This window comes from Bacillus rossius, chromosome 2 (assembly GCF_032445375.1).
Source record: "Bacillus rossius redtenbacheri isolate Brsri chromosome 2, Brsri_v3, whole genome shotgun sequence".
Classification (NCBI taxonomy): Eukaryota; Metazoa; Arthropoda; class Insecta; order Phasmatodea; family Bacillidae; genus Bacillus; species Bacillus rossius.
This window is the reverse complement of record NC_086331.1, coordinates 106,586,246-106,599,979: the sequence shown is the minus strand read 5'-3', so window position 1 is coordinate 106,599,979 and position 13,734 is coordinate 106,586,246. Positions and strand designations below refer to the sequence as shown.

The following is a 13,734-nucleotide window of genomic DNA, read 5'->3' as shown; positions in this document are numbered from 1 at the left end:
ATATTGTTTGTAATATGAGAGTGCGTGTCCTTTTATTTTAGTGAATACATATGTTTTATGGTAGTATTTATTATAATTGCCTTTATTGTATATTGCTTATATACATAAGATTTTCTATATGCACATATCAAGTGAACAAATGTTTTTGGACAGTTGTTTTTACAGGTCTGTTGGATTAGATTTGTGTGTGTCCAGATAAAAGTAGAATAAAAAATTTGCTTAAATTAATTAAAATCTGGGAAACTTTATGAAGTTTTTTTTTTTTTTTTTCCATCCTATGGCCAGACGACAGTTTCTATCCAGTTGAGGTAGTGTGAAACTTTGGTGTAGATTGCTGGTGAATTCTTGTAGCCGCAGAACTTGCCAAAAGACGTTACTCCAACAATGCAGTACATGCAGTACGGATCGTCCATCACAAACTGCAATGGACCTCCAGAATCACCCTGCAACATGACAACAAGAGTGTAGGTAATTGTATTCATTTTCTAACGAAATATTACTTGTTCCATTTCTTAGACGACCCTCACCAGAAAGTAGAAATATTTATGAGAACAGCTGTGTATTCAAAAACTGTGTATAGATTTTTTTATTTTAAAAATTAAAGTTGAAATAATAAAATACTAGACAAATATAAAAAAATTCAAACTTTTTAATAATAAATCCCTGTTAAATGAACCAGATACAAAAACAAATTTTAATACAGCACGTCTGTCTGGTCTTACAAGTTGTGGGTGTGAGTCGAGGCTCACCGATTTGGCTTGAACTGTGTGAGTAGAAGCAGGTAGATGCCCTTTTCTACATCCTAAAATATCTCGCCTGAGTGTGCCCTAGGAAGCCTAAAAGCTCTAATTATTTCAAAGTAGAATTTAAGATATATTGTTTATTAGTGCTTAATGTAAGCGGCGTGGCCAGTATTAATTACAGAATTTAAAAAATTTAAATAACTTGGGAATTCATCTAGGATATGAGAGGCTTATGTATACTTTACCTCAATTTCCATAAGAAAGTGTGTTTCGGAATATTCCTGGTAGGTTTTTCACCATCCGCCTATAAAATTAAATTTTTTGCGTGCTTTTTTCTACAGCAAAGTTCTCTTTGCATTGCGCCGTATGCTTTTTGTTTGAAAACGATATTGTAAAAGACGACTAAATCGCTTCTGAAGTATTTAAACAGTAACAACCTTTATTGGGTTTATTTGGTATTCAACTAGATAAAATTATATGAATTAAAACGAAATCATTATAGTAGTTTCTTACTTGGCATGTGTCCTTGCCCCCAGCATCCTCACCAGCACAGATCTGCGATGACAAGACACCAAATTGGAGTGTCCGGCGTATAAAGTATTCTTGGTAAGAAATGTTGCAGTATTCCTTTGAAGCTAATTTTACGGTAACCTTCATCAGATAGTTACTTTTTTCTTTTGATCCTGAAAGAATTTTAAATTTTAAAATAAGTAAAATATACGATTGATTTTTTTTTGACTATAACCAATTTTTCATATGCTGTTTCAGAAGGTTATCCTGCAATGATGTATTTATTACATTCGAAAAATTTTGAAACAACTCAAACATTGAATAACTACTACCCCTACAATTCGTAAATTAATGGTGGTATTACCCGAAAATGCACAATAATTTTGTTTAAAATTCCTGTTATTTCTAAAGCTCGGCATTGAAGTCCAGCACATCCCCCACACGCAGGGCGCAACTCAGTAGGATTCTCATGGGTAAGGAGGAGGGGAGGCATAATCTGCAGCCCAAGGATTTTGCTTGTAAGGGTAATCGACACAATACACATCATCCCTGCCCCCTGCCCCCGGCATTTACCCCTTGCCAACCAATATCTACAACCCTGATCCCTTTTAACCAGTAACCCTGGTTACATTTTAGTTTTTAAATAATTTTTGTAACTTAATGTATACAACACAATATAATTGAGAATAATGTACTTTTTTATATTATAGCTTTTTTGTTTTTATACGTATTTTAATTTACAGGTTGTTTCACTTTTTAACTAAATTTTCTTTTGTAAGAATTTTTAATATTTGCGTACCTGTCAATATTTGGGTTTAATACATTTATTTTTGATATCGTTTTAGATGAACATTAGTTAAAGCAAGGTAAATGTGTAAGGACGACTGCCAGCTTCGAGATTGTTTCCATTCCCGTGCCAACGAGTTCCGAGCGCCCGCGATGACGTCATCGGGCGAACAGCGGACAATCGGCGCAAGGCGATTCCGCCGGGCAGACGTGGCGACGAGACGTGTGTGCGTGCGTGAGCGGAGAATGCCGCCAACTCTGAGTTCTGCCCAGAGGAGGCCTCTACAGTTATTATTTGTTTGGGTGATGGCTTGTAATCCTGGTGCAAGAGAGTAGTCAATCGCTGCGCTACTACTAAAGTACTCTGCGTGAAATAGGACATGTAGTTTTGAAGGAGTGTGAATCGCCGAATAATTTTCGTGAAGTTAAAGGAATTAACTAAGAAGTGAAATTTTTTTCCTAACCATATTTGGTGTGCTGCGCGCCGACGCAAAATGTCACGAATAAATGGGGCAAGTACGTTTGCATTAACTATAAGCTTTGCCGCTCGTTGCCAAGAAAATACTTGTTGAGAGCCACGTCAACTCACCTGTAGGTTAGAGCACCTGGTGAGGCTTGTACGCGGCAGGCTTTTTAGAACAGTCTCGTTCATTTGACCGCCACGTGGCGGCGGAATCCGCGCCTGATGTGCAAGCTGCCCGCACACTCCCCCCGGCAGAGTTAAGAGGCCTATACAGACAGGGCGCAACTCCGCCAGCGGGTTCTGCGCTTACGGCATCGTGCAAGGTGGGCGGGACAAAGCTGGAAGGAGGAGACGTGGATTGGTTATCTTGGCGGCGCGTCACTTCGACTGGGAGGCGGAGTGGGGGAAACACTTTCCACCCCGCCGTCATTCCAGCTTACAGTGTCTTTTAGGAAAGATCGCGGTGTTCCGTACCCGCTATCGCTCTGTCCTCGAGTCTCGTGTTGTCGCGGTGTCGCGTTACCTTCGAGGCACAGTTATTTACTATACGTCAGTGGATAAAGGCCGCACTTGGCGTTGTGTTGAGCGCATTGCCCACCAACCTCCCAATTCTCTCCCCTGGCCAGGTTATTTACACTAGAGAAGACTATTGGCTGGAGTATTTATTCTCAGAGATCTCTCATTTTCCAAGCTTTCGGAGCTGCGCCGAACTTTCATTGCAAGTTCTATGGAGCTGTCATAACTACGAAACTCGTATCCATATAACGAATCAAATGCATTTTCCGTTATATTTAACCAAAAAATATTACATATTTTAATATCATAGTCGGAAATATGTAGGCCTACGTGTTACCTAGTCAAAAATAATGCATACATAGCATAGCAAGTGCGCATACCTAAGCATAAACAACACAGGTACGCATACGCGGACACATGCACACTTCCTTGCTGGGAAATTTTTCGTTTGTAGTTTTAAACCTTGCTGACTAAGAAATTAAAATTGATTTGTGCCAATTATTGGCAAGCAATGATTTACTTAAATAATTAAGTTTTGATTTGAGTTATATAATAATTAATAATTCAGTTATACACTTGGGTCTGGTTATCCTTCAAGTTGTGTGCTATTACGTGTCCACCAGCAAGAAAGTAATATGATTACAATCAAATAAAGAATAATATTTTCCAAATTTTCAATTTTATACTATGTACGAACGTAGTTATATTATTTCTGGGTTTCAGAAATAACTAATCAACAGTTTACATGATTTTTCACCCTTCCGGTAATATATATATATATATATATATATATATATATATATATACAATTTCGTTCATCATAAAATACGTATTAGATTTAAATGTACGTACTAAACTACAATTTATCATACGACTACAAACGAATTGAAGCGTGCACTGATGAAACAATCAGTTAACAAACATTCCTACATAAAAATATGTTTGTTTCAACAACAGGTTGAAATGCATCTCTTTGCTCAACGAAGTCATATAACATAGTCACAGGTACTATTTGTTGCTGCAAATTGTATTTGAAGTTTAAAAAATTACGGAACAAGTCGTCTTAAGTCATCCGAAACATGGTGACGTTATGAGGCAAAAATCGTAATTTTGTTCACCCGGACTTTCCCCATTCTATAACATGAAGTGAGTATACAGGAAGATGTGTGGCTTTTACGGTGTGTGACTAGTGTTCACAGTTTTTATTCCAAACGTAAACAAACCAGTTGTTTGTGAATAGTTTTTTTTTGAAATAATGACGCGATAACTTAGCATGTCATATCATGTATTTTTAACTCTTTATTCCTTTAGAAATAGAATATTTGCAACATTGTCAATATCAATTATTATTGATTTTAAAAAGAAGTGTGGTAATGATAATTGTGCCAAAATGCATTTTCAATACGGCACAGAATCATGTTATTTTTTCTACCTTGTATTTTTTTCATGTTTAGATTGTTTACAATTTGCTGTTTAAAATATTTGTATGCATCTCCACCCAATAACTGTTCAGAAAATAACAATCATCGATTTATCTGTACAAATTATTTTTGGCTTTTCTGAAGAAAAAAAAAGTTAATGTATGAAGTTGTACAAATACATCTTATTTAATCAAATATAATTGAATTTGAACACATTTGCACACCACAAAGACAATAAACATATGAGTTTATGGATACAGTTGAGTAAATTTAGATGGTCTGCTTTTACAAGCATAATTTAACAGCGCACTGAGTTTAAATTTTCTTATATAATAATGTCATATCGCAATAAATACTTTAAGAAAAAATACATATTATATTCCCACATTTTTTAAGAAGATACGCTACAGAGGTAATTAATGAGCAGCTGAACAAGTCTTGACAGCAGCAAATTTTTTTCTTGCTCTTTTTTCAATAGCGTCAATAATGTATGGAGGATCTCGAATTTCCATGCTCCTCGTATGCCTAGGGTCCACCAGTTCTGGCAAAATGCAGTTATAATAGAATTTTTTAAGATGTGGTTCCATCTCTTGTTTACAAAAATTGTCATCCCTTTCAATTCGAAATATTGCCATCTCTTTTTCCACTGATGTCCAAACACTAAAAATGCAATATTCCCTCTCTGAAATGTGCAGCTGTCCCTGAACTTGATAAAAATATGAATGTGTTTTTTCAGTTTCAGTTCATCTCCTTCGAACTCATATATCGGATGTTCCCTTGTTTAACTGCTGCAGTAACATCTTTTTCAATTGCAGATGATGGACACTTAACTTCTGCAAGACCCTTTTCTCCAATAACACCTTCCGGAGTGGCACCCAAGAAAGGCAATTCCTTGTCAATGAAGAGTCCACTTTTTCCAACCTTATATTCCTTCTTGTTTTTCTAGTTCTATAGCCATCACCTCAAACCTTTTACCATGATAAATTGCAGGCACGTTCAAAATATCGGAGGTATAAACAATTCTGCGAACTAAGTTAACGCAGCTTGTTAATGCACGTCTACGACAGACTTTCCCGAAATTCTAAGCTGTTAGAATTTTTCTATGTGTTTCAAGCCATTTTCCGCTTCCTGCCTGGAGAATTGTGTCTCTCTCTAACTGTTGACGGTCCTCTTGTGTTAGTTGTAACCTACTGAGGAAAGCTTGAATCTGTTCCTCAAATGTTTCTGGATCCATGTCAGGCTGTTGACATTGAGGACCATAGTGGATTTTTGCTGCTTTTCTAGTATCAAACCGTTGTCTTCCTTTACATGTTCAATATATTCATCCAAATGTTGATATTTTCTTGGAGTAATGAATAAACTGTTCGGCTGAAATCATTCATAAATATATTATTTTTGAATAACTTATATCTATTAATGTACCTAAAATCATGTTATATTTCTATGTGCATAAAATATGTATATATTATTTTTTCCCTAGTTACGAATAAAACAGGAATATTGATAGCAGTAAAAGTACTTATAGTATCTGTAGTATCTTTAATAGTTTTTTGTCCAATGTATGATGCATACTTTGAAAAGTCTTGCTACAATATAAACATTTTCAGTGCTTAAATCAGTGTTCTTATGAATGCTGTTTATGTTTTAACTGGGGATGGTGTATCACTTTTAAGTAAGGTCAGTAAAATATGCTGTCTATTGTCACTAAATGGGGATAAGATTTTTTACTGTATTCATTTTTTTGCCCTGTTTTTAGTGAAATTTCTGATAAAAACATTTATGTAGTTTGAGTAGTTGTGTAATTTTTCAATTGAAGTATATTCGTAAAGTTAAATTATAACTTAACTGTAATTTTTTAACAGGTCAATATAATTAAAAGCAATATAATTGTTATTCAGCTAACCTGATTGCTTGTCTCTGAATTGTTGATACATCCATGGGCGCAAATCTGTAGGATTTCCAGGGGGGGCCCGTGAATTCTGTGGTTTAAGAATTTTGCGCTAGAGGTCAACCGAAACAAGTCTTCTAGATGATAAGCTCGTATGTTATACACTTTATTTTTACGTAAGTGATATTAACAATAAAGCGGAGCAAAATATGTTTCAGTAAATATTAATTAATGACTATAAGAAGTGATCTCTCAAACATGTTTGAATAATTTCCTGAACTAAATACATAAAATATCCATGAAAAAATCTATAAAAATAATATACGTGAATATAATGCAAATAGATAACACCCCACCCATACATTACCATTTTCCAAAAGTGTTTATTCTAATTTCAGATCTTGAAGCAAAATGTCAGCTTCACCGTAGAGACCGATTAAGTTGCTAAGAAAATCAGTAAAAATTTAATATTAGGGTAACAGATCTTATTAAAATCATCTCAATCTGACGAAGTTTGAGATGTAAAGAGTGGGGTTACATTTTAAGGCTTCCGTACCCAAAGGGTAAAACGGGACCCTATTACTAAGACTCCGCTGTCCGTCCGTCTGTCTGTCTGTCTGTCTGTCCGTCTGCCACCAGGCTGTATCTCATGAACCGTGATAGTTAGACATAACAAATACTAAAACCATAGTAAAATAAATATTTAAGGGTGCTCCCATACAACCAACGTGATTTTTTTGTTCGTTTTTGCTCGATATTGAAAACGGCAACATGTAGACGCTTGAAATATTCACAGAATATTTAGTTATATATTCACTTTAAAAATAAATGATTAAATCAAAATAAAACAAATATTTAAGGGGGGCTCCCATACAACAAACGTGAAAAAAGAATAAAATTTCACAAATGATGTATTTCTGTTGCCGCTATAACAAGAAATACTAAAACAGAATAAAATAAATATTTAAGTGGGGCTCCCATACAACAGACATGATTTTTTTTTGCCGTTTTTATAGATAATGGTACGGAACCCTTCGTGCGCGAGTTCGACTCGCACTGTGTCGGGTTTTTTTTATGCCACATCACATAATTACTGCGATTCAAATGCTGTTCGTGAAATTTTTTGTTCACAGTTTTTGACGCGCCCTAAAAACCCAAAGCGCCAAAGCTAATAAACAGATCAACATCAAATGAACGATCTAATCATATTAAAACCCTTAAAAACTATTTTATTTAGTAAAGGCATCAACCAGGTAAAAAAGAAAAAAAATAACTTAATGACACAAATGAAACATCTCGGAGAAAGAACTATGAAATTGATCCTACAGCTAATTGAACCACATACATTTCTCGGCTTATATTTAGTATAATCAGTATTTTGGCAGTGAATTATTTAATTAAAATATCCCGCTTGATTAGGTATTAAAGAGGCGCGTTTGCTTCCTTATTAACTTAAATACGAATGTGTAACGTTTAAATACTTCTTTCTCTTTCTTACTTCTGTTTACTCGTGCAGTGTTGCAGTTATAAAATAACAAATGTTATAAAGTGATTATCGGCCATGAATTGTGAAAATTATCGTTTGATAATAAAAGGGGAGTGATTTTAATTTCCATATTGACGAGGAAAAAATTTTTTCCCTGTATATTCACATGTAATGTACAGAGCAGCTAGCCTTATTACAGAATGGAGATGAGCTAAAAAATTCCAGAAAATGGTATATAAGTTTAAGTTCGTAAATAAACTAAATTCTGCTATAATTACTGTTAAAGTATTAAGTTGTTTATTTACTGGAAAAAATAACGTTACATAATCACTTAAATAAAATATATTACCTAACTAATAGTCACTACTTATAAAACAATCAAGCTTACCAGGTGAAAATCGGATTCTGTTTTCCGTTTCTTCCGCGTCACGAACTTATCCATGTTGATGTTTGCCAAGAAAGCAGAAGACTGGGGCACACGAGAGCACAACCACTTTAAAAACAGACTACCTGAAACCTATAATACTGTCGTTTCAGAGGACAAGGTAGTGTGGGTAACAATGGGGAGGAAATGCTAACGGAACCCTACCCTAGCTTCGTCCTTTGGAATGAACGGTTTCTAGGAATTAAGTGTTTCAAAGTTCGCACTGCAAAACTCCATACCATGGCTTTCGCAGAAGGGGTAAGGGAAAATAACTACGGAACTCGAAGGTAGGAATGTAAAGCATGTCAAAGTGTCTGTCGTCGTTGTAAATAATAATCTGATATATATGTTGTGTACATCATTAACTTTAAAATCACGAAGTGGGGCCCCCCCAAGGAGGGGCCCATTAATTCCAGGGGGGGCCCGGGCCCCCCTGGCCCCCCCGGGATCTACGCCCATGGATACATCTACTGTCTACAGTTGGCTCATTCCTGTCCACCAGCTCATATGGAATGTCAATGGCTCCTTCGGTGGTTGACCAGAAAGAACATCCTGCTTCCATCTCAAATAGTTTCAGAGGCGGTTGCATTTCTGTGTAAGACATGGCTGTAGAGCTGAAAGAGCCACATTACAGTAGCAATAACATTTAACTATTTATATTGATTTATTTAGATAGAAATATAGTTTCGAAAGAATGTCTAGTTTCGTGTAATATTATTACTACCCGACCGTGTGCAAATGATACGAAGGAAAAAAATTAAACAATTTTTCAGGAAATAGTTGAAGAAAGAAAAATAGCATGTATTAAAAACACTTTGTAATTAACTTATTTTTAAAGTGGGCTAAGGGACTTACATACACTGCCCATCTTCATTGTGCAGGACATTGGTTACAGAGTAGTTATTCTCTTCATCTGATGTGTCATTTTCTCTTGAAGAAATTTCTTGTGCCGTTTTTACTCCCTGGCTGCCAAGGTGTCATCGTGAGTCTCTACCTTCCGGAACTTGATAACTGCAGCTATCAAGTTTAAATTTTTTCCTGCAATGCATAAAATTTATCCTTTTTAATACCGACTTCTTTATTTTTGTGCAATAAATGACCTTACACTGAACAGACCAAAAATCTTATGTTTATTTTGGCCAAAACATATTTGTTAAATTAATAGAACTGTTTGTGTTGCCAATCTTACTTTCTCTAAAATAATAACTTAGATTTGTTTTAAATAAAATGTAAACAGTTACTCACTTTGCCGGATAGCTTTCTTCATAGTACACTACTTCATGCACTCCGGAAGTTATTTCGTTTTCAATCAGTTCTTGATGGCTGCAGTGAATTCTTGATAGGCTCTGGTTTTCCAATTCTTCATTGACATGGTTTTGTTTAGGTATAGTTTTATTCCTGTGAATAAATTGATAATTCAGTGCCAAATAAAAAATGTACACATTACACATTTTAAAGGTTAATACTACAACGTTAATACAAACACATATTATATGCTTCGACTGTGAGGAGCCAGAGTTTGTTTCCGCCCCTCCCCCTTCCCAACAGGGAGCTCAGTCTGTCCAAACTAATAACTTATGGATGCTTTACATATTATAAACATACATATTTAACCTATATATTTTAAATAAACTTTTCAATATGCGACTGTTCATCTAAGATAACTCAATATTATGGTGGGGAAGGTGTTGGAGGTGAGAGATCACAAGGTAGACTAAGTTTCGACTACGCAGGCTAATGAACGCAATCTGTATTTTGTATGACATATTACAAAACAAACTGACCTTTGACTCCAGTATGCTTTGAGATGAGTAGCTTCATTTTTCTTTCTTGTTGCATAAATATAAAGATGATTCTTCTTTATTTTCTCCAGTTTCTTTTTAACTCCATCCTTGAAAAAGAAATCGTGCATATAATAGTACTTCTCGATGCTGTTACAAAGTCAAATATCGATTCAACAAGGGGTAAAAATAACAGTCGCTCAACTTTTTTCGCTTACAGATAACCTCCACTTGGCTCCGAGTATGCCTTACTGAGTCTTCTCGCCGCGCGATATGGTGGGCGTAGAATGGTTGAGGTTTTCTCTGGGAATAACTGCCTGAATCCTAGAATTTATTACTTCCGGGTCATTCAATGCCATTTCACACACCTGCTGACATCACCATCACCGAATTCAATGAAACTTAGGGCTTTAACAGTACAGGTTCAGGAAAGTGAATTCTCAAAGTTACAGCCCCCTGTGAATAATACTTTTTATACAGCAGGGTTGCCAATTTGTGGAAAAAGTGGAATTGTGTTAATGCCTTACTAGAGTAGTTTTAGTGAACATGGCCTAATTCACAATGTTCTAGTGTTTGATCCCAGATCCATCCCAAAATGAAACTTATGTCACTTAGACCAATAACGCACTTCATAACATATAATTTTTTCACATTTTTCAAAAATATACTTTTCAAAATTTTCAAGGTCACATGTTACATGACCATGACCTTGAAACAAATTTCTTCTAAAATTCGTAAAACTTATTTTTATCTCAAAGGACACTTTTCTAGCTTTCTATTGAGCCCTACTTCAAGGTTCTCACTCAACTACAAAGGAAGTTACAAATATTTTTATTGGACCTCGCGCAGCAAAAATTCCACTTTTTCCACAAGTTGGCAACCCTGCTGTATAAAAAGTATTATTCACAGGGGGCTTTAACTTTGCTAATGCACTTTTCTGCACACCTACTGCTAATTTGCCGAGTTTTTATTAATTCTGAGATGGTGATGCCAAAAATTATTATTTTCTGGTTGATTTGGCATGGAATGACCCTTCCCGACCAGGCGGCCTCAGTGGTAGACACTATTCCTGCGAATACATGTGCTTATCGCGATATCCGATACCCCGACGCGCTGATAAGGCGACCGAGCATCCGTCAGACGAACTTCCCCTCCGCTGCCTTCACAGCACCGCTAGCCCCACTCCTCGGCTCCAGTCGCCGGCTGAAGAATACGCCGCGCGAGGGAGACACTTCCCGGCAGAATAAATGTGCGGAAATGCTTTTCGTCGTAGAAGAATTCTGGGAGTTTTTCAGCGGTGACCTATGTATTTTTTTACACCATTTTAATCAACGATTAATACTCTATCGTTGTGTGTTTCTACTTTTTTTGTATGCATTACACACGATACATAAAACAGCTGCGTAAAACCACACATTCGGAAATATTTTTACCTATGTTACGAATTTTTAAAAGCATTATAAAAATCATAGATCGACCCATTCATCCTTTCCTTATGCACGCAAAAAAAATGACAGTGTTATCTGTAATGGGAAGCTGCAAATTATTCTTAGCAAAAGGCCCTACAATCACGTCCTGAAGACTGTCTGTATAGGCCTCTTAAGGGGCCCGCCTACCTGGGCACACATACGGTGTGCAGAGCTTCAGGAAAAACAACGCGATTTCAAAACTACTCAAGATATCCGAGTGGGGCCTATTTACGAATAGCATTTAAGAGTTCGCTGAGGACCGAAAAGTACTTTTAATTTCGGATTAAGTTTTTAAACTGTATTTTTAGAAGCGTTAAAATGCCTAAAACGCGTGTTTTCAGAGTAATTTTTAGGCATAAAACAATCAGTACAGATTCTTGAAAGTACTTAAGGGGCTTGCATAACACCTTTATCTTCATTTCTCCGCCACATAATGTTACGGTCACCGCTCAAATTTCACAGTTATCCTGTGACGACGAGAAGACTGCGCGCCAGTTCAGAGCCTTGCGCTTAGAGGCTATACCGCGCTGGAAGCACCAGCGAGCGTCGCGCTTATCACCCCGCCTCACTAACACACATACACCCCTGACGAGGCGGGCCCCTTAAGAACTTTCTTGGCCATGGAGACCGTTGCCCCTGATGGGCATATAAACTCCTGTCTGGAAGTGGAACGAGGGGAAGTAACTCAACCACCGACTAGAGAGCTATCCACGTCGCTGCTGCCCGTCGTCGCTGACGTCCCGGCTATGTTGAAAATTTATAAAAATTATAAAATTTAAATAAAAACACTTCGACACCTAGGATTATGATGTCATGTTAGCCATCTTGAAAATCCGTAATTCTTATAAGATTTTAATGAGAAAAGTTATAAAATTTATAAAAAACTTAATAAACTAAGATTTAATCAAATATGATTTTTTAAAAACACACATCATGGAGTCCCCGGTTCAAACCCAGTGAGGACAAAACTAAAAATGTCAATCGATCCTTCCTCCACAGAAGCCGCCGTCAGACTGACCTCCCACCACTAATGCTATGGTATATAATATATATGATATATATGATATATTATATCGTCAGCTAGCATGATGCCACGTCCACCATCTTGTTTTCGTCTGCTGGTGGCCACCATCTTGTTTTCGTCTGCTAAAGTGCAGTGTCACCATGTTAGTTTAATTTTTATCTGCTAGAGTGCAGTAATTATTTATTATTACTGTGGTGCTCGCCATATTGTAATTTGGCCACCATCTTGGAAATTCGTAATTATTCAGCTATAAATCCAGAAAATATTCCAAAATTCATCAAAAAATCTTAAATTAATATACTCATTTGTTCTATGGATTCCTCTCCTTGGTTAGATCCTTTGTCAATGAAAAAAAGGCAATTTAATTAAAAAAATACCTCAAATGTAACAGGTTTCAAGAAATAAAATAACACCTTTTTTTTAATATAATTTATTACATAATTTCTACTCTACTACAGGAACACATGCTAATGTTAGCAATCTTATAATCATTTATTTATGCATCGGCTTGAACTGACTAATTCTCAGCTCCAATCGGTTTACTGAAGACAAGAGACCAACCAGATATTTTGCCTACAAGGTCTTTTTCTTTCCGACAGAGTTTATTGATACTGTGTTTAACAGACTGCTTCACATCGTTGGAATTATAAATGGGAGTATTCACTGTCTTGAATGCATACTTTTTCACTTTGTCCTCAAACGGATATGGTTTATCATATACACAGTCCAACCACAAGTTATATTTTAAAGGTCCTTATGTAGCTACTTCATCAGTAAGCTTATTGATAATGTTCTGCCTGATATCGTCAAGAAAAGTACTAATGTATTTGCCTCCAACTGAATTTGACTCCAAACGTCCATGCTCCAATGCTCCAATTGCTACATCAGCTCCAAGTGCTCCAAATCTTCAAGTGCTCCAATGCTCCAATCGCTCCAAGAGCTCTAAAGCTGCAATTGCTCTAAGAGCTCCAATGTTCCAATCGCTCCAACAGCTCTAATTGCTCCGAGTGCTCCCATCACTCTAAGTGCTCCAACTGCTCCATCTACATTTGGCTACAAATGATTTAAATTACATTTTTTTGATCGAACTTAGCCTGATTACTGGTATGACTATTATTACTCTCAATTTGTTCTGTCAATGGTTATGATTTTTACATCTTTAATTTAGAATATGACATTAGATAGAAAGCCGATTTTGAGAAATGAAACAATCACTTTTGAAT

The 13,734-nt window shown here is 36.2% G+C and overlaps 1 protein-coding gene and 1 long non-coding RNA gene across 3 annotated transcripts in view; both read right to left on the bottom strand.

Annotated features, from left to right (window-relative positions):
• Nucleotides 1–275: 275 nt before the first annotated feature.
• LOC134528947 (serine protease snake-like) overlaps nucleotides 276–13,734 on the bottom strand; it is a 29,078-nt gene continuing 15,619 nt past the window's right edge. The window contains exons 4-5 of the mRNA XM_063362615.1: nucleotides 1,257–1,426; nucleotides 276–443 (exon numbers count right to left, since the gene is read on the bottom strand). Of these exons, the coding sequence (XP_063218685.1) occupies nucleotides 276–443; nucleotides 1,257–1,426 (338 nt within the window). The remainder of the gene's footprint in view (nucleotides 444–1,256; nucleotides 1,427–13,734) is intronic.
• Nucleotides 8,758–10,169, bottom strand: LOC134529568 (uncharacterized). 2 transcript variants are annotated; one of them, XR_010074630.1, is made up of 3 exons: nucleotides 9,483–10,169; nucleotides 9,093–9,275; nucleotides 8,758–8,851 (listed from the first exon to the last, which is right to left on the bottom strand). It is a non-coding gene; the product is annotated as an uncharacterized LOC134529568 (long non-coding RNA). The 2 variants fall into 2 exon arrangements; XR_010074629.1 differs by lacking the exon at nucleotides 8,758–8,851 and having other exon boundaries at nucleotides 9,018–9,275; nucleotides 9,483–9,635; nucleotides 10,022–10,169.